The following is a 21,458-nucleotide window of genomic DNA, read 5'->3' on the forward strand; positions in this document are numbered from 1 at the left end:
TTCTGTCATTTTTGAGATTGCATCCAAGTACTGCATTTCGGACTTTTTGTTGACTATGATGGCTACTCCATTTCTTCTAAGGGATTCTTGCCCACAGTAGTAGATATAATGCTCATCTGAATTAAATTCACCCTTTCCAGTCCATTTTAGTTCACTGATTCCTAAAATGTGGAAGTTCACTCTTGCTATCTCCTGTTTGACCACTTCCAATCTGCCTTGATTCATGGACCTAACATTCCAGGTTCCTATGCAATATTGCTCCTCACAGCATTGGACTTTACTTCAATCATCAGTCACATCCACACCTGGGTGTTGTTTTTGCTTTGGCTTCATCTCTTTATTCTTTCTGGAGTTATTTCTCCACTGATCTCCAGTAGCATATTGTCTCTAAATACATATATTTTGCCAATATCACCCCACCAAAATATAAGCTCCCCAGGGGCCAAGATTTGGTCTGTTTAGTCTACTAATACATCCTCAGTGCTCAATAAATACTTGACTGAATAAATAAATTTAATCATTACTAGACATATTTATTATGAGATGAAACATATTAAAGGCTCCTAAGATCATGGAATAAGGAAAAGAAGCCAGCAGAGTTCACACCGCTTCCTCTAGAAAGCCACTCTAACCCCACTCAGTCTATTCTAGGTATCCCTTCTATGTGCTCCAAATTCTCCCTGAAGTTCCCCTTTCCAGAACTTGTCACACTGTACGGTAATTATCTGTTTATATATCTGTCTCCTCCACTGAAACTCTAAGTCCCATAAGATACAAAGCATGGTGCCCATCTGGGTAACTGCACATCAAGCACTGGGTAATACCTTCTTGCACATCCAATAAATAGGATCTGTTGTCAAATGTCCCTGTTAAAAAGCAGAAGAATACTTTAAAGTCTTAGGGTCTCTCGACATCATTCTTTCCTCTGGTATCTTGAAAGACAGAAAGGGCCAATAGCTGTAAGAACAGATAAACAGTCAGGAAACAGTAAAGTACAGAAGCAAAGAAAGTCAGTGAGCAACAGTTCCATTGTTTTGGCTAAAAGAGAACAGGCACAATTCTCATGTTTTCAAAAAATATTTTAATATTTGTTTCAAGAGGTAATCTTTTTTAAAATTTTTATTAGTATAGTTACTTTACAATGTTGTATTGGTTTCTGCTGTAGAGGAAAGTAAATCAGCTATACGTATATATATCGCCTTTTTTGGATTTCCTTCCCATTTAGGCCACCAGAGAGGACTGAGTAGAGTTCCCTGTGCTATGCAGTAGATTCTCACTTGTTATCTAGTTTATACATAGTATCAACAGTGTGTATATGTCAATCCCAATCTCCCAATTTATCCCATCCCTCCTTTCCCCACCTGGGTCCATACATTTGTTCTCTATGTCTGTGTTTCTATTTCTGTCTTGCAAATAGGTTCATCTGTACCATTTTTTTTAGATTTCACATATATGTATTACTATACAATATTTGTTTTACTGACTTACTTGACTTTGTATGACAGTTTTTGGGACCATCCATGTCAATGCAAATAGCAGTTTTATAAGAAGTATTTATATTATCTGAAAAGCACTCCACTACTGAAGTATCTTAACAGCTGAATATAGAGAATAACAAACAAATCTGGAAAAAGTTAAGAAAATCAAAATAATTACCATAGAAAAGTGATGCACTTCAATAGATAATGGATTTCTCAAGGGGGAAGGGAGAGGCTGTTAGAGTTACAAAAGTTCATTAACAAAACTATTTTTCTAATTTTACAACCAACTTTAAGAGGAAACATTATTCTTAGTATGTGTATTCATAGACAGTAGAAACATAATTGCTAAACATCCTTGGCTAGTTTTTTTTTTTAATTTCCAATAGATACCTATAATATATCCATAGTCTTTTATGAAGAGATCATGGCTATATTTTAGCCTTAAAATCAATTCATTTATTTGGTAATAATTTGGGATCTGGGAGAAGTCATATCACACACACACACACACAGACACACACACACACACACACTTAAGCACCAAATTTATCATAAATGATTTTGACTTGGCTTATAACCCAGCAGTTCAGAGGCACACAGAAATATCTTATCTCATCTTGTCCTAAGAAGCAGCGCTGGTCGTGCCCACATGCATATTACCCAAGCACATCACAAAGGGATAGACTCAGGACTTTGAAAAAGAGGCCTCCTCAGCTTGCCTGTCTTCAGCAAGAACCGTGTGCCTCCTATTTTGTTTTCAGTGACATGCTAGTGCATTCAGCATTGGGCACCCCTTTCCTCTTCTGCTTAATTAAAAAGTGAAATTTGACCAATTTGAAATGCATTATAAGCATTTCATTTCCTGAGAAATTCAGAAATTCAGTTCCTAAGAAACCTGTGTTGTTGTTTTTTTAATTCCTTTCCCATCGCATAATTTTGCAAAATAACTCCCAACCAGAAAATGATTTCAACCTGCTGTCTGAACTGTACATTTATTTGTTCACTTGTGCAAGGAGAAAACTGAGCTAAGTCAAGTGAGATACATGTGCATGGTTCTAGAAGGATCATTTTAGAACAGCTTCAAAACAGACTCTAATTCAAAAAGCCTCTGTCACTTTGACCTCACTTTGTGAGGCTGGAGAAGTTACCAGCCTCACAAAATGTGATGGAGTAACTGAGTTGTGTCAGTGGTGGAAGTGCTGCAGCCACCATGGCTTCTTGCTGGGAGAGGGAGGAGGAGATGGAGGAGGAGCAGTTTATCAGAAATAACTTCAGGGAGGATGCCATCAAAGTGGACCTACAAAGCCCACAGGCTATTGATTGCAGACCTGGCAAGGCTGCAGGCCATTCTCATTGCAGGCAGGGCACCGCAGGGCCCGATAGGACTCCTTAAATCTGTTGGCCAGCATCGAGAACTTGCTGCCGTGGCACAGAGAGCAGGTGGCACTGCCCGACCCTTGGCAGTGGAAACAGTTGTCCTCAGGCTGCTCCCCTTCCTGCAAGAGACAGGTCAGGGTTACATTACAGCAGCAGTTTCAGTCCATTGTTCACATGCAAGTCAACACAGCCCTGGGAACCCGCAAAGGCTGGGTCAGTTTTAAAGGAAAATGCTTCCCATAAATGCCAGTGAGGGGAACTGGCCAGGGGCACAGAACAATCATGGCACTTTATCAGAGATTAACCCAGAAGACCTCTCTAAGACTGCAGCCCCAGCCACCAGGCCATGCACTCCCCAACTGGACCTTCATCTCTCTGTCACTATCTAATATGTTATGTCTGTGCCTGTAAGAGAAGGACTTCCTGTTCCTCATTGCCACAGACGACACCTGTAGAACTCCTAGAAGGTGCCAAGCACTGTTCTGAACCCAGGCTCTTGGCAGTAACGGTGCAGAGTCCTAACCACTGGACAGATAGAGAATTCCCTGGGTGCTGTTCTAAGAGTTCTATCAATAACTCATCTAATCCTCACAATACACCTGTGAGATAGTGGAAGTAGTACCATTCCTATATTACAGATGGAAAAAAGAGACCCTGAGAAGCTCAGTCATATGCCAGTGGGCATACAGGTTGAAGAGGAGGAAGCAGGCATGGCTCCTTGAGAGTCAGGTACTTGAGATCGTGCTGTGTGGACTCCATATGTTACCCCTCATCGCAGTCACCCAATAGCAGGCACTCGAGGTTTTTCTGTGTGCCTGAGTGGATGCATGAGTGAATGTTGCAACCCTTCAGAGCTTAGAGCTGAATTCCAGCAGTACTTTATCTTTATTCTCTTTGAGAACCATGACAAGGCTCCGTGATTAAAGAGCTTCGTTCTGAAGTCAGCAGCCTGGAACTGAGGCCTGCCTCTGACATCAACTGTGCACCTTGGACAGTTCCCCTTAATCACCCTAAATCTGTTTCTTTAACTGTGATCTGTGGCAAGAATACACAGAAGAACGATACAAAAAAGATCTTAATACCTGGATAACCACAATGGTGTGATCACTCACCTAGAGTCAGACATCTTAGAGTGTAAAGTCTAGTGAGCCTTAGGACGCATTACTACGAACAAAGCTAGTGGAGGTGATGGAGTTCCAGCTGAGCTACTTCAAATCCTAAAAGATGATGCTGTTAAAGTGCTGCACTCTGCATGTCAGCAAATTTAGAAAACTCAGCAGTGGCCATAGGACTAGGAAAGGTCAGTTTTCATTCCAATCCCCAAAAAAGGCAGTCTCAAAGAATATTCAAACTACTACACAATGGCACTCATTTCACACGCTAGCAAGGTAGTGCTCAAAATCCTTCAAGCTAGGCTTCAACAGTGTGTGAACTGAGAACTTCAAGATGTACAAGCTGGATTTAGAAAACGCAGAGGAACCAGAGATCAAATTGCCAACATCTGTTGGATCATAGAAAAGCAAGGGAATTCCAGAAAACCATCTACTTCTGCTTCATTGACTACACTAAACTTTTGACTGTGTGAATCACAACAAATTGTGGAAAATTCTTAAAGAGATGGTATACATACAACCTTACCTGCCTCCTGAGAAACCTGTATGCAGGTCAAGAAGCAACAGTTAGAACCAGAAATGGAACAATGAACGGGTTAAAAATTGGGAAAGGAGTACGCCAAGGCTATATATTGTCACCGTTCTTGTTTAACTTATATGCAGAATACATCATGTAAAATCCTGGGCTGGATGAACCACAAGCTGGAATTGGGTTTGCCAAGAGAAATACCAAGAACCTCAGATATGCAAATGATACCACTCTAAAGGCAGAAATTGAAGAGGAACCAAAGAGTCTCTTGATGAGGGTGAAAGAGGAAGTGAAAAAGCTGGCTTGAAACTCAGCATTCAAAAAACTAAGATCACGGCATCCGGTCTCATCACTTCATGGCAAATAGATGGGGAAGCAATGGAAACAGTGACATATTTTATTTTCTTGGGCTCCAAAATCACCACGGATGGTGACTGCAGCCATGAAATTAAAAGACACTTGCTCCTTGGAAGAAAAGCTATGACAAAAACCTAGACAGCATATTAAAAAAGCAGAGATATCACTTTGCCAACAAAGGTCCATCTAGCCAAAACTATGGTTTTTCCAGTAGTCATGTATGAATGTGAGAGTTGGATCATAAAGAAGGCTGAGTGCCAAAGAACTGATGCTTTTGAACTGTAGTGCTGGAGAAGACTCTTAAGAGTCCCTTGGACAGCAAGGAGATCAAACCAATCAATCCTAAAGGAAATCAATCCTGAATATTCATTGGAAATACTGATGCTGAAACTCCAATATTTTGACCACCTGATGCGAAAAGACAACTCATTGGAAAAGACCCTGATGCTGGGAAAAATTGAGGGCACGAGAAGAAGGGGATGACAGAGGATGAGATGGTTAGATAGCATCACTGACTCGATGAACATGAGCTTAAGCAAGCTCCAGGAGATAGTAAAGGACAGGGAAGCCTGGCATGCTGCAGACCATGGGGTCACAAAGAGTCGGACACAACCTAGTGAGAGAACAACAACCTCTGATCTCAGCAGGTATTGCTTACTTCTCTGAGTAGCTGGAATATTAAATGACGCTACGTAAATGCTATAGTATATTATCTGACATAGGATAGGTTCTCCATTTAAATCAGTTGTTTCTAAAACTTGCCAGTAAATCTGTAGACCTTGACTGCCCTCCTCCTAGGGGCATCAGACTGTGTCCCTTGGCTATGGTCATGCTCTTCCCCTAAGACAGCTCAAGGAAATTTGCAATTTTTGCTCTTCCATGCCATGACCATGCACAGACCATGAGCCTTCTAAGAAATAAGGGACAATACCAGGTCAATACCAGATGGATTCAGCACCAATTCCTATCTATTTCATCTTTTGAACATCTCTCACATCCGTCCCATTTCCCATTTTCCATAACCACAATCCTAATCCAGACGCCTATCAATTCTGGCCTGAATTCAGCAGTCTCTGCCTCTGGTCTTGTGGGATATTCTCCCCATAGATGCCAATCTCATGAAGCTACTTACAGCTGCGATTGCCACATGGAAAGCACCCAGGAAACCTTGTCATGAACACCTGCCCACCAGATCAACTTCAGATTAAAACCCAATCTTCTTATATGTACATTCTCAGTTACTTCTTTCATCAGACTCTCATTCTTGGGTATCTCTCTAGCTGATCTGGAGGGACCTTTTCCCACTCTCAACCCAGCCAACTCCTGCCTGTTCTCAGATGTCAGCTCAGCAGCCCTTCCTCCAGGAAGGCTTGCCCACTCACACTTCCAGACCAGGAGTTCCACCCTCCTTTATTGCCCCCAGTCTGGGAGGTCTCACATCCCCCTGAAAGTTCCTGCTGACTAGATAGGAAGTGCTCCAGGCTGGTTCCTTTCTCCATCATTTCCCGGGGCAGCACAATGCCTGGCACAGTAAACATAAATAAATAAATAAACAAAACAACAATGTCTGGCGAGCCCTTTCTGTTCTTAAATTCCAGGAGCTAACAAGAGAGCTGAAGTCCACTGGGTGGCTCAATCAGCTAGCACAGCTTTCTTTGGTAACCCTAGAATAAAAATCACCTCTGAAAAGGGAGGCCTAAGTTCTGAAAATAGCCCCATTGCACTGCAAAGTGCCTAAGAAGATCCTGAGTTTTATTTTATTTATTCTAGATGTAGGGAATGGAAATGATTATCCAGCTGACAAAAGTCCCAAATGATATTCAAGCACCTTTTATAATACTTTATTGATTGTTGCCATATTCTTATATATTAACAGTGGGGAAATTTGTTTTCTTCCCTTAAAGTATGCAAAAAAAATATTTGTTGTTGGTTAGTCGCTAAGTCATGTCTGACATTTTGTGAGCCCATGGTCTACACTATACCAGGCTCCTCTGTCTTTCACCGTCTCCTGAAGTTTGCTCAAACTCATGTCCGTTGAATTGGTGATACCATCCAACCATCTCACCCTCTGTTACTCCCTTCTCTTCACGCCCTCAACCTTTCCCAGCATCAGGGTCCTTATATATATCTCAGGGTCTTATAAATATATCTGCCAAAATTAAATTGCCATGTTCCTTTTTTTTCCTGCCAAATCCATCATGCTTTTGTTTTGCACTTAATTCCACTGAGATTTATTTATTTATTTATTTATTTTTGGCTGTGCTGAGCAGCATGCAGGATCTTAGTTCCCTGAGCAGGGATCAAACCCAGTCCCCTGAATCTTAACCACTGGACTGCCAGGGAAGTCCTGTGATCTCCGTGAGATTTTAATGATATAAGTCAATGTTGTCAAAGAAAATACAGTAAAATCCTACCATAATGCTATACACGCAATCCAAAAATTCATTTGGATAGAATGCCAGGGTAAAAGATTAAGTAAATGACTTGGTGAGCAAGTCATGAAGAACAAGAACAAATCTCAGTCAAATCTCATCTTATGTCAATGGTTATATGATGCATTGCTAGAGGTTTCACTGGAGTTTCCACTCTTAGCCTAGTTACCACACTTCTTCCAACTGTTTCTTCTCCATATCCTTTTTAATTATTCAGTTAATTCAAAAGGTATTTATTCAGCCTCTGCTCTAGACATGCATGATAGCATCTGTCTACCATTCTTGATATTTTTAAAAATTCTCCACAGAAAATATCTAGTAAAAGAACATAGAGCATAGCTGCACAGCATAGCTTAGGGTCTAGAACCCACAAACCTACCCAAACCATCTCTCACTAGCTCCAGGACCAAGAAAAGGGCTTTCATCAGAGACTCAGCCTTTAAGATGGGAATCAGAGCCAGTCTGGGGGTTGATGAGCAGAGTGATTAAGACCAGATGGACCTAAGTTTGACTACTGACTCTGGTGACCTCTGACAAGTTACTTAATTTCTCTGAGCCCTTATTTCCCCAGCAGCAGAATGAGGCTACAGATAATAACTATCAAACAGAGTCCTTACGAGAATGAAATGGACTATTACATGGGCATGATGCCTGGCTAACACGAACCCTCCAAAAATGGCAGGACTTCCCTGGTGATGCAGTGGATAAGAACCTGCCTAACACTGCAAGGGGACACAGGTTCAATTCCTGGTGTAGGAATATTCCACACGCCGCAGAGCAAGTAACCCCGTGTGCCACAACTACCGAGCCTGCGCTTTCGAGCCCGTGAGCCGTAACTACGGAGACTGCACTCGAGAGCGGGAGAGCCGCAACTACTGCAGCCTGCGTGCCTAGAGCCTGCGCTCTGCAACAAGAGAAGCCACTGCAATGAGAAGTTTGAGCATCGCAGTCAAGAGTAGCCCCTGCTTGTCGCAGCTAAAGCCCACACAAAGCAATGAAGACACAGAGCAGTCAAAAATAAATAAATAAATTTTTAAAATTATTTTAAAATTTTGTATTAAATTGGTAGCTATTATTATTATCATTTTGTTTCAAAGGTAAGATCACATAAAGCATAAAGAAGTCCAGATGACTTATGGTCTCAAGCCCTCTGATTACAAGGCCAGATTTTTCCTCTTCTACTTTCCCCTGTGGCTCAATTCAATTATTTCTCTCCTTTTCTTTTGTAGTTAATATAGAGGTTCAAGTTTAGCCTGGCTTTTAGCCTGGCCCTGCTCTTTCATCAAGGAAGACCCTACTGTCTCCCTGTTCCATATAATACAACAAAGAGTCTCTTGGTCAGAATGGGCTCCTTGATGTTCTCTGACCCTGTATTTTAGAATAAAAGTTGTCTGGGCATTTACTGCATGAGAGAGGGGGCAAACAAATAACAATTTAAAACAGAGCTTAGAAGACAGGCAAGTAAAGTACAACATTTCATGTGAACTTTTTGCTACACACCTCTGTCCTAGTTTATGGCATTAGAGCCAAAAACAAACAAACATAGTTCTCTCCAGATTGAATTTAAAGGTAATTGCCATGGCAGGCCTGTTGCTGCTTTTTCATTCGGGCCTGCAGTGTGACCTGCATTTCTGGTCCTCTTCTGAAAATACATGCTCTTACAAGTTACGATAAGGTATGGAAAAAGAACAGAATTAATGAATTTCAAAGTGGGATGGTGATGCATAGTATCACAAAGTTTAGCTGTCTGCCTTTCTGCTAGGCTAGGTTCTGAATAGTACTATAGAGAAGGCTAGAGAAGGCAAAATATTTCTTATCATTTGGCACTTCGTTCCAAATTCCACAAATATTTACCTACTATTTACTGAGCATCTAATTAGATGCCAGGCTCTATATTTTTTTTTTTTTTTGGCATTGGAACTACTATGTCACACCTGACATAAGCATTCTCCCTGCCCTCACAAAGACCAAATCCCAGTGAGTAAGAGCAAGCATTAACCAAACAATCGCACAAATAAATGTAAGATTACAAATGTGGGGGCAGGGAGCACAGGAACTCAAGGAGTCCATCCTCATGGATTTTTATCCTCACGGAAGCCAGGAGAAGTCTCTCTGAGGAAGTAATGCCTCCACCGAGATCTCAAGGGGCTGTGGGCAAGGAGATAGGGTGTCCGGAGAATATTCTAGGAACAAGGAAGTAGGCTCTGCTAGGAAAGAACAAACAGCATCTGAGGGGTAAGCAGATGGGCAGTGGGCCTGGGGCAGAGAGAATGAGTAGAGATCTGTTTAAGTCGTGAGGCTGGAGAAGGCAAGTCCACAGTGCTTTCTAGAACTAGTGAGGAGTTTCAGCTTTATCCCAAGTAATGAGTGGCCACTGAAAGTTTTGGGATGGGGAAAGGATGCGGAAGGGGGTCACATGATCAGATTTGCATTTCAACTATATCTTATCAAGTATGAGGTCAGGTGTGAAAGAGAAAGGAATGGCTGTGAGCAGAACTGGAGTCTGGTCATGGCCTTCTCCTTCCTCTCCCCTAAACCCTCCCAGGGTGGGGACATCACTCAAGTTATGATACGGTACGGTATGAGGAAGACCCTGGCCCATTTTGTCATGCTAACCCATGGGAGGTTCAGCTTCAAGTTTCAAGAGATGGACTCTAAAGAGGGAAAATTCATTTCTGCTGTCTTCTAAGCTTTTACTCTCTTTGCTTAGATTCACCAAAATTGCTTTTCCCACTCTCAACTTCACACTGTGAACTCCTGAATGTCATCACCTTCCTGCTCATCTGAGCATGTCTAAGCAATGGCTTCTAAGGAGTGCACATCTTTGAAAGGTGTGAAGAGAAAAAAACATTTGAACTAAAGAATGTAAGAAGCTTTAATAATATTTTCAAAAGAAAATGTGATATCCATTTTTAATAAACAAGGTGACACCAGCACCCTCACTAGGTTGGGCTTAACTTAACAAATGTAGGACCCAAGAGACCCTGTTGCATGCTTAATGTAGAGTTCTCTCATTTTACATAAAGTGACAATGATAACCCGGCTCTTTCAGTCACTTTCAGCATGTTACAACATGTTGTGGTTCATGAATTTCTGGTCTAGTGGACTTATAGAAGCTATTGCTTAGTTTTAGCTAAACTAATCTCCATGAGAGAGTGCCTGAAGAACTGTGGATAGAGGTTCGTGATTTTGTACAAGATCATCCCCAAGAAAAAAAAGCACAAAAAGGCAGAAAGGTTGTCTGAGAAGGCCTTACAAATAACTGAGAAAAGAAGAGAAGCTAAAGGCAAAGGAAAAAAGGAAAGATACACCCATTTGAATGCAGAGTTCCAAAGAATAGCAAGGAGAGATAAGAAAGCCTTCCTCAGTGATCAATGCAAAGAAATAGAGGGAAACAATAGAATGGGAAAGACTGGAGATCTCCTCAAGAAAATTAGAGATATGAAGGGAACATTTCATGCAAAGAAAGTGAAGTCACTCAGTCGTGTCCAACTCTTTGCGACCCTGTGAACTGTAGCCCACCAGGCTCCTCTGTCCATGGGATTCTCCAGGCAAGAATACTGGAGTGGGTTGCCATTTCCTTCTGCACGGGATCTTCCCAACCCAGGGATCGAACCTGGGTCTCTTGCATTGTAGGCAGATGCTTTATCCTCTGAGCCACCAGGGAATCCCTTTCATGCAAAGATGGGCACAATAAAGGACAGAAGTGGTATGGACCTAACAGAAGCAGAAGATACTAAGAAGTGACAAGAGTACACAGAAGAACTATACAAAAAAGATCTTCACAACCCAGATAATCACGATGGTGTGATTATTCACCTAGAGCCAGACATCCTGGAATTTGAAGTCAAGTGGGCTTAGGAAGCATCACTACGAACAAAGCCAGTGGAGGTGATGGAATTCCAGTTGATCTATTTCAAATCCTATAAGATGATGCTATGAAAGTGCTGCACTCAATATGCCAGCAAATTTGGAAAACGGTGGCCACATCAGTGGCACAGGACTGGAAAAGGTCAGTTTTCATTCCAATCCCAAAGAAAGGCAATGTCAAAGAATGCTCAAACTACTGCACAATTGCACTCATCTCCCATGCTAGTAAAGTAATGCTCAAAATTCTCCATGCCATGTTTCAATAGTACATGAACTTTGAACTTCCAGATGTTCAAGTTGGATTTACAAAAGGCAGAGGAACCAGAAATCAAATTGCCAACATCCATTGTATTATCAAAAAAGCAAGAGAGTTCCAAAAAAACATCAACTTCTGCTTTATTGACTATGCCTAAAGCCTTTGACTATGTGGATCACAATAAATTGTGGGAAATTCTTCCAGAGATGGGAATACTAGACCATCTAACCTACCTCCTGAGAAATCTGTATTCAGGTCAAGAAGCAACAGTTAGAACCAGACATGGAATAATGAACCAGTTCCAAATTGGAAAAGGAGTACATCAAGGCTGTATATTGTCACCCTGCTTATTTAACTTATATGCAGAGTACATCATGAGAAACACTGGGCCGGATGAAGAACAAGCTGGAATCAAGATTGCCAGGAATCAACAACCTCAGATTCACAAATGACACCACTCTTATGGCAGAAAGTGAAGAACTAAAGAGCCCTTTGATGAAAATGAAAGAGAAGAGTGAAAAAGTTGGCTTAAAACTCAACATTTTAAAACTTAAGATCATGGCATCCAGTCCCATCACTTCATGGCAAACAGATGGGGAAATAATGGAAACAGTGAGAGATTTTGCTCCTTGGGCTCCAAAATCACTGCAGATGGTGATTACAGCCATGAAATTAAGACACCAGCTCTTTGGAAGAAAAGCTATGACCAACCTAGACAGCATATTATAAAGCAGAGACATTACTTTGCCAACAAAGGTCTGTCTAGTCAAAGCTATGGTTTTTCCAGTGGTCATGTATGGATGTGAGAGTTGGGCTATAAAGAAAGCTGAGCACTGAATAATTGATGCTTTTGAACTGTGGTGTTGGAGAAGACTCTTGAGAGTCCCTTGGACTGCAAGGAGATCCAACCAGTCTATCCTAAAGGAAATCAGTCCTGAATATTCATTGGAAGGACTGATGTTGAAGCTGAAGCTCCAATACTTTGGCCACCTGATGCAAAGAACTGACTCCTTGGGAAAGACCCTGATGCTGTGAAGGATTGAAGGCAGGAGAAGGGTACGACAGAGGATGAAATGGTTGGATGGCATCACTGACTCAATGGATAGGAGTTTGGGCAAACTCCGGGAGTTGGTGATGGACAGGAAAGCCTGTTGTGCTGCAGTCCACGGGGTCTCAAACAGTCGGACACAACTCAGCAACTGAACTGAACTGAATCTCCATGAAATCTAAAGACAAGTAGCTTTGTTAGATTTCTTCAGGGAAACTGTGGGTTGAGTATTAACCAATAATAGAACCACAAGCAAACCCATAAGAAAAGGACAGAGGTAACTTTTTTCTTCCATGTCTAGGACAGGCTGCTCTGAGCCACACTACAAAGTGAAAACAATAAGTCAGATCAATAGTGAAACAATAAATCAGAACAATAGTGAAAACACCTAATCAGATCTTTAAAGAAATCATTCAAAATAATCCAAATTGTATTTACAGTATGAACTTGTAACTATTATTGCTAACAATAAAATATGATAAAACACTAAAATAAAAGAAAGTGAAAATTCCTCAGTATCATTAACATTTAGACATCTTAGGTATTCATATTCAACCGTACATTAAAGAGTACACAATCAAAACAATTTGGAGGCCACAGCTCTAGGGCCAGCCCTGCATGGAGCAGTGAACTGTGGGGACACACCTGTGGGTACTGGTTATGGGGGAAGGTGCCTTCCATCTCTGGCAAAGGACCATGGTTCTGGTGTGCACAGATTTCTTCTTTGCTCATCAGAGACTCTTCCTCGGCCTCCTCTTCCTTTTGCAGCATTTTCCTCATGAAATCTCTCTTGTCCATTGGAGTTCGAATGATTTTCAGGTTATTCGTGTAGATGATTATCTTTCCAAAATCTATAATAGGTGGGGACTAGAGACATGAAGAATGAGCTTGGTGATGCCCCAGTCACCAAATACAGAGCTGCAGAACCCCTTCAACATCCCAGGAAAGATATATACCATCCATCCAGCACTCGGGGTCCCATCACAACCCCAAACTATAATTCATTCCCTGGATTCTCTGTTCTGTCTGAAAACCCTGATCGCCAGCTTCTTATTTCCTGTTGATAGTAACCAATCAAAGCTGAACTAATCACATAACTACAATGCAGGGCTCTGCAGGACAAGGTCCTGAGCTTCTATTCCTACTACATACCATGGGAGCTGGTGCAGGGCTGGGCAGTGAGAGATTTATGCATATATGGGAATGCTTTTAAAAAATAAATCTCTCAGAAACCAAATTATTAGTTATGCTTCTTAAACAATTTACCGCTTTATGTAATTAATTAAGGATACATTTTTAAGTTCTAGCTTTTTTTGTTTATTGTATAATACATCATTTGAAAATACCAAGGAAATATCCTTTTGTTTTTAATGATGCATGAGTGGAAGTAATGCTAGCTGGCAGTATTTGATTGTAAGAAATTAATAAATTGAATTTTTTAAATAAATAAATCTCTCTCCAAAATTTTATGCATAAGTAATAATGTGTGTGTTAGCCACTCAGTCATGTCTGACTCTTTGCAATCCCGTGGATTGTAGCCCGCCAGGCTCCTCTGTCCATGAAATTCTCCAGGCAAGAATACTGGAGTGGCTTGCCATTCCCTTCTCCAGAGGATCTTCCCAACAAGAGATTGAAACTGGGTCTCCCGCACCGCAGACAGATTCTTTACTGTCTGAGCTACCTGGGAAGTCCTATAAGTAATAATAGTAGATACAATTTATTGAATGTACTGTTCAGTTCACTTCAGTCGCTCAGTCGTGTCCGACTCTGCGACCCCATGAATCGCAGCATGCCAGGCCTCCCTGTCCATCACCATCTCCCGGAGTTCATTCAAACTCACATCCACTGAGTCGGGGATGCCATCCAGCCATCTCATCTTCTGTTGTTCCCTTTTCCTCCTGCCCCTAATCCCTCCCAGCATCAGAGTCTTTTCCAATGAGTCAACTCTTCACATGAGGTGGCCAAAGTACTGGAGTTTCAGCTTTAGCATCATTCCTTCCAAAGAAATCCCAGGGCTGATCTCCTTTAGAATGGACTGTTTGGATCTCCTTGCTATTTGTGGATAACATTTATTGAACATCAGGCATCATGCTAAGCATTTTACAAACATTACCTCACTTCCCTCCCTAAAATCCCTATGATACTGATGCAATGATTTCTATACATTTTATAGAAGAAGAGACTGAGGCTCAGTAAGGTTAAGACCTTTCCAACCTTGCAGAGTTATTCAGGGTTTGTGGCTGGAATTTAGACTCAAGTCTGTCTCACTCTAAGATCCATATTCTTAGCACCTACCCTATACTATTCACAAACACCTCCTCCACCAAGTAAGATTATACATATATATGTTGTGTGTGTTCATTATTCATATATGATCGACATTTTTATGTCAATAAAAATACTGTGTGTGCGTGCTCAGTCATGTCCAATTCTCTGCAACCCCATGAACTGTGGCCCACCAGGCGCCTCTGTCCATGGGATTTCCCAGGCAAGAATACTGGAGTGGGTTGCCATTTGGCTCTCCAGGAATATTTTTGACCCAGGGATTGAAACTTCATCTCTTGCACCTCCTACATTGGAAGGTGCATTTTTTATCAACTGCACCACCTAGGAAGCCTGCAGCATCATTATTAATAGCTTATGTTCCCTTCTATAGATTTATCATCTGTTACTTCATCATTTTCTGAGAAACAACTTGGACAATTCTACAGTGCAGTAGGAGTCTGGGCAGGAAATGTTTAGATGTCAGTTAACTAAGAACACATACTGCTTCACAGATAGCTTAGAGAGGAAACAACGCTGTATCCCAGCCCCACTGTCCACCAATTGTGAGATACAGGAGAGCCATTTGGTCTCTCAGGACCCCAGTGTTCTCATGCAAATGGGCTGACAGCCAAATGGTGGGCACCACCACAAACAAAGTAGTGATTAAAATATACAAATATTTCCATACTAGCTGATAATTAGGTGCTGTCCTGAGACTCCTGAGCACCTTCCTGTTTCTCAAACTCCTTTCCCGAGGGAGCCTCTCACACCCACAGACCCAGCGGTGTAGACATTAATGCTCAGGACCCCAGGTATCAGAACCTTGCCCCAACACTCTCCTGATTTCTGTGCTGACCTCAATGTTCCTGTGGTTAAGTGTTTTAACCCTCATCCCTGAGGCTAATTATACCAACATCCAAGGGTGAGGGCACAATGAAAAATACGTTAGAGTATGCAAAAGCTGAAGATACTATTCAAATGATGAGTGTTTTTACTGCAGTTAGTATTAATCATGCTACATAGAATGCATACATAGAATGCATACATTCTCCAGCATGAAATGTTTTGCCCTGCTTTTACAGAACTATATAAACCAAATCTGTTTACATGCCACAGTTAAGCAGTCTCCTATTTAGCCCTCATACATTCACGCACAACCTGGCTTGAGCAGGACTTCAATCTTCAGGTCCCCTTCCTTGAAACACCCACAGAGTTTTCAGTAATTATTAATGAAGCCACAAGCTTCCTACCTGGCCCTGTGTCCTCTCCCTCTCATCAAGGGATCATGTGGCAGCTTCCATTTCCTATTGTTTGATGCATGCTGGGTTCCTGTTTCACACTCTGGACTATCAGTTTCTGAGCATCAGAAGATAAAGATGGTGGTACCTTTGGAAGGTTCCATTTCTATTTCCAGTAATAGCCGAAGAGGTTCAGTTACTCAGAAGTTTTTTTCATACAAAAGGCTAGTTTTTCAAAATTCTTAACATATGAAAAAAAAAAAAACCTTCACTTATCTGGCCCGACCTCCTGTCTCTCAGCTGGACAACATCTGAGACACACAGGATAGTAAATTTATTTTTAATATACTCCCAGGATGGAGGATCCCAAATCACCTTTAAGGTGTGTTTATGTTTCAGTTACCATGAGAGCCAAGTTCTTCCTTGCATCTAAAAAAACTGTCTGGGTGTAACTAAAGTTCACATTATCCAGTTACACTCCAGTGCCTGTGGGGAACACTCACTCTTACATTACAGAGGGCCAAGATAGAGCCAGGATGTTTTTGTTTTATTCCATAATCCCAGAATGTCAACTTATATAAGATTAAGTATTCATAAATACTCTGATGTCCAAAGCAATGGGACTGAGACTGCCATTCAGGGAGCATGCAACCTTCCACTGCTCTGTGTTTAAATGCAGACATGTCTTGTTGGGACTAGGAACTCAGTGTGCTTTGGAGGTGGACAAATCTGAGTTCAAACTCTATTTGACAACTGTGTGAAGTCTGTAAGTTATTTAACCTCCATGAACTTCTGTTTTTCCAATTTGTTAAACTCTTCCTCCCAAAATTATTGTGAGGATGAAATTGCATAACAGTACAGAAAGTTCATGTTCAATAAATGTTACTTTCCTTCCTCCTCCCCACCCCCACCCCCACCCCCGCTTTTTTGGCTGCTCTAGGTCTTAATTGCGGCATGCAAGATCTTTAGTTGCAGCATGCAAAATCTAGTTCCATGACCAGAGATGGAATCCCAGCCCCCTGCGTTGGCAGCATGGAGTCTTAGCCCCTGGTTCACAGGGAAGTCCCTCCCTTTCATCTTTTTTAATGACCCTTATACTTAGGGTAAGGGTTTCCCTGGTGGCTCAGAGGTTAAAGCGTCTGCCTGGAATGCGGGTGACCTGGGTTCGATCCCTGGGTAAGGAAGATCCCCTGGAGAAGGAAATGGCAACCCACTCCAGTACTCTTGCCTGGAGAATCTCATGGAGGGAGGGAGGCTACAGTCCATGGGGTTGCAAAGAGACACGACTGAGCGACTTCACTTTCACTTTATACTTAGGATAAAGTGTTCAGTGGTAAAGGATCGCCTGCCAATGCAGGAGTCGCAGGAGACGTAGGTTCTATCCCTGGGTCAGGAAGATCTCCTGGAGGAGGAAATGACGGTCCATTTCAGTACTCTTGCCTGGGAAATCCCATGGACAGAGGAGCCTGGTGGGCAAGAGTCCATGGCATCACAGAGTTGGACATGACTAAGCATGCACACATACATACACTTCAGTCAGTTTCAAATCCTTAAAATATCTGTTTATAAGATCTTCTCTATCCATCACATTAAATTTTAAACGCCTCAATATTTCCTTAATAAGAACCTGGTCATTATCACAGTGGTAGGTAACACATACTGAGCATATACAATGTGTGCCAGGCACAATGCTAAGTACTTTCATGTCTTTTATATTTTTAATCATCACAATAATCTTTGCAACCATGTACTTTTATTATCATAAGGTTAAGTGGCTTGCCCAAGCTCACAGAGTAAGTGGGCTGGACGGACATCAAGTCCAGGTTTAACTGACATCAGAGCCTTCTTTTTATGATTATTATTTTATTATGATAAAATATACATCACATAAAATTTACCACTTTAACCTTTTGTAAGGTACAATCCAGGGGCATCAGCACTTTTACACTGTTGTACAGCCATCTCCACCACCCATGTCCAGAACTTTTTCTCATTTCCAAACTGAAACTGTATTCATTAAACTCCACCTTCTGCCCTCCCTAGCCCATGGCAAACACCATTCTACTTTCTGTCTTACAAATTTGACTATGTTAGTACCTCATACAAATGGAATCATACAATTATCTTTTTGTGACCAGTTCACTTCACTTAGCATAATGTCCTGAAGATCCATCTACGTTATAGCATGTATTGGAATTTCCTTCCTTTTAAGGCTGAGTAATAGTCTATTGTATGTATACACCATGTTTTGTTTGTTCATCCATCTATTGATTGATATTTGCTTCCACCTGTGGGCAACTGGGCTGCTATGAACACTGGTATACAAATATCTGTTCAAGTTCAGAACACTTCTTTTTAATTGCTGTGCTTAACTGCTACCCAATGTTGCTGCAAAGCCAATATTTACTAAGAGTTATTTCACAGTTGGATTCATTATTGAAAAATCATGACTTCTCAGCTCTCATTTCCTTATTTTTCCCAAGCACCACATTAACAACCTATTTCAGTGGGTGGAGCTGCAAAAATCCAACCTGACCGCTCTCACACCCAGAGACTGGCTGGCAGCAGGATGTGGCATTTGTTCATGCCACAAAGAAACCAAGGATAACTAGACCAGGCAGAAATCAAACCCTGAAACTGGTCTAGAGAGTACTGTGTTTAAAACCACTGTACAGTGCTGCCAGTAAGACTCAGGCGTCTGGTTTTATTAAATCCATGCCTGATCATACTTTTACATAAATGCCAAGTGGGACACATGACTGATGAAGGTCAAGCAGTCTAATACTATAAACCATGGACTTGTGCGAGGTTTGTATAAACTATGACTTTATAAATTCTAAAGCTACAAATGAGACATGGTTAAAAAGAGGTACTGTAAGTACAAGACATAACCAAGTACCCAGGACATAATAATCACTTGAAAAATGGTTACTATTATAATCATTATCATCACTATTATTAATGGTCTTATTCTCTTAAAAAGAACATTCCATAGGGCCAAGAACATAGGGAATTAGAAGACCTAAATTCTTGTTCTAAGTCTGTACCTAATGAGTCCCTTACAACCTGGAACTCAACTTTCCTCATTTGTAAAATGGAAACGACTCTTCATTTTTCACAACCTTTCTCCTCAAGGTTGTGGAGAAGACCCAATGAGGTAGAATGTGATTTTAATGCAGAAGCGCCTTAATGCGGAGAAGGCAGTGGCACCCCACTCCAGTACTCTTGCCTGGAAAATCCCATGGGCAGAGGAGCCTGGTGGGCTGCAGTCCATGGGGTCGCTAAGAGTCAGACACACACACAAAAAACACACACACACACACACACACAAAAGAGTCAGACACGACTAAGCGACTTCACTTTCACTTTTCACTTTCATGCATTGGAGAAAGAAATGGCAACCCACTCCAGTGTTCTTTCCTGGAGAATCCCAGGGATGGGGGAGCCTGGTGGGCTGCCCTCTATGGGGTCGCACAGAGTTGGACATGATTGAAGTGACTTAGCAGCAGCAGCAGTCTTTAATGCGGAAGCCACTCCACTAACAAAAGGAATTGTTCATTCCAGCCCCCTTGAATATCAAAAAGAAGCCTGGTATTATCTTTGATAAATGTGGACATGCTCATAATTAAACTTATACTAATGCCAACATGGCCAGTACATTTGTCTGCTATCGCTATATAACCTGTTTCCTTAGGAAAAGAACAATATAAATGATTAGAGAGTAATGACCTGAATTTTGCACTTTAAAGATGAAAGCATATCCTGGTGTGCTATTCATTAGTAACCTGGTACATTATATAATTGTGCTTAAGCTTTTTTTTCCAAGGCATTCATGGTCCTCCTGCAGCAGAGAACATATGCACACCTCCTATTAGTTTGTGGAAACCAGTGAACATGTTCCAGACTCTTTTAGCTTCAAAGAAAATCATGTATGGGCTTTTGATGATCTTTGGTACTGGAGAAAATAACTGAAATTCACAGATAAAATACATGTTTCTATCTATCGATTAGCTCACATGTCTTCCACATGTAACATTTCCTCTGGCTGATCTGCTTTTCCCATTTCTTCCCAGGGTTCTACCCAGGATTCCTGCTAACAAGCAATAGAAAGGCAAAAGAAATAAACAAACAAGCATTATTTAAAAGCAGGCAGCAGGAGGGAGGTAAGAAACAAAGCAAGATATGAATAAATCATAAATTAAATAATCGGCTGGAGTAAAGGGAGCACCTGCAAACCCTTAGCTCTTCCAGGAGGAAGAGCAACCCATTGCAGCATAATTTTCTAAAACAGCAGTCTGGCAACCTGAAAACCACTGTATCTCTATTTCATTTACTTACTAAGACATCCCAGCTGAACGCCCAATTACAATTTGTTAACCTGGATGGAATTTGAATACCAGCTACGCTTTTTGCACTTTCCAACACGTAGTCAACAAGAATGTTATTTTTGTCCGAAAAATATTATTCTGATGGCAGCTTTGCATTTGGTGTACCTATAGCTGATTGGGCTTCCCTGGTGGCTCAGCAGTAAAGAATCTGCCTGCAGTGCAGGAGATGTACAGAAGACCTGTGTTCCACCCCTTCGTCAGGAAGATCCCCTGGAGGAGGTTATGGCTACCCACTCCAGTATTCTTGCCTGGAGAATCCCATGGACAGAGGAGCCTGGTGGGCTATAGTCCATGAAGTCACAAAAGAGTCAGATATGACTAAGTGGCTAGACAACAAAAGCTCTGGTTGGTACTCAAGCACAAGCAAGATACAATCTGAAACATTTAGGTGTTTCTCTAACCACATTTTAGTCCTTAAAGCTTGCACACCAGGGGCAATACCAACCTTATGGTCATTGGCCTTGTAATCATTGAAGAAAGGCTGGCTGCCTGCTAAGGTGTAGGCACTACCCTCTCGAAACACGCTGATCCTCTGAGCAGTCAGCTTGGGAGAGTACGGTTGGGGCTTTGGGACTTCCCCAGATCCGTAAACACCATCCATTGGTTCAAGGGACTCTTGGAGGAAACTGTGAGGGTATTCCTCCTTTGGTGACTCTAATTCCTGCCCGTCTTCAAAGACTTGCTTCAACACACGGCCGCTGTAGGAGGAAGAGATTTTAAATCGGACTTTCCGGGGTTTGCCGTCACTCTTCTGGGCCAGCTTCTTCTCGGGCTCCTCCATCAGCAGAAATTTCACCCTGTGGTTTCCAGGCTTTGGTGTAGCAATGAAACGTGGGGCTCTGAGAAAAGCATTTTATTTTCACTCCTTCTGCATATAATTAATTCAAGTTGGGTGCTGGGGTGTGCTCGGTTTACAGCAATTGACACCCACATATTAAATATTGATAGACCTCCATGCAAAGGCAGGCGATTGCAGGTTTCTGGAGTGAATGGAGCATAAGACGAGACCGGGTGCCCCCTGAATCCCAAGCTCACCCGTAACTTCACCCCAACCTCAGCTTTATTAACGTGAGCATGAGTAGGTTTATATAGACTAACAACTAAC

At 41.7% G+C, this 21,458-nt stretch overlaps 1 protein-coding gene across 1 annotated transcript; it reads right to left on the reverse strand.

Annotated features, from left to right (window-relative positions):
* Positions 1-2,794: 2,794 nt before the first annotated feature.
* On the reverse strand, positions 2,795-21,134 carry GRXCR2 (glutaredoxin and cysteine rich domain containing 2). The gene is made up of 3 exons (XM_052644412.1): positions 20,799-21,134; positions 13,108-13,329; positions 2,795-2,977 (listed from the first exon to the last, which is right to left on the reverse strand). The coding sequence occupies exons 1-3, from the start codon at positions 21,132-21,134 to the stop codon at positions 2,795-2,797; spliced, it is 741 nt and encodes a 246-aa protein (XP_052500372.1).
* Positions 21,135-21,458: the final 324 nt, after the last annotated feature.

This window comes from Budorcas taxicolor, chromosome 7 (assembly GCF_023091745.1).
Source record: "Budorcas taxicolor isolate Tak-1 chromosome 7, Takin1.1, whole genome shotgun sequence".
NCBI lineage: Eukaryota > Metazoa > Chordata > Mammalia > Artiodactyla > Bovidae > Budorcas > Budorcas taxicolor.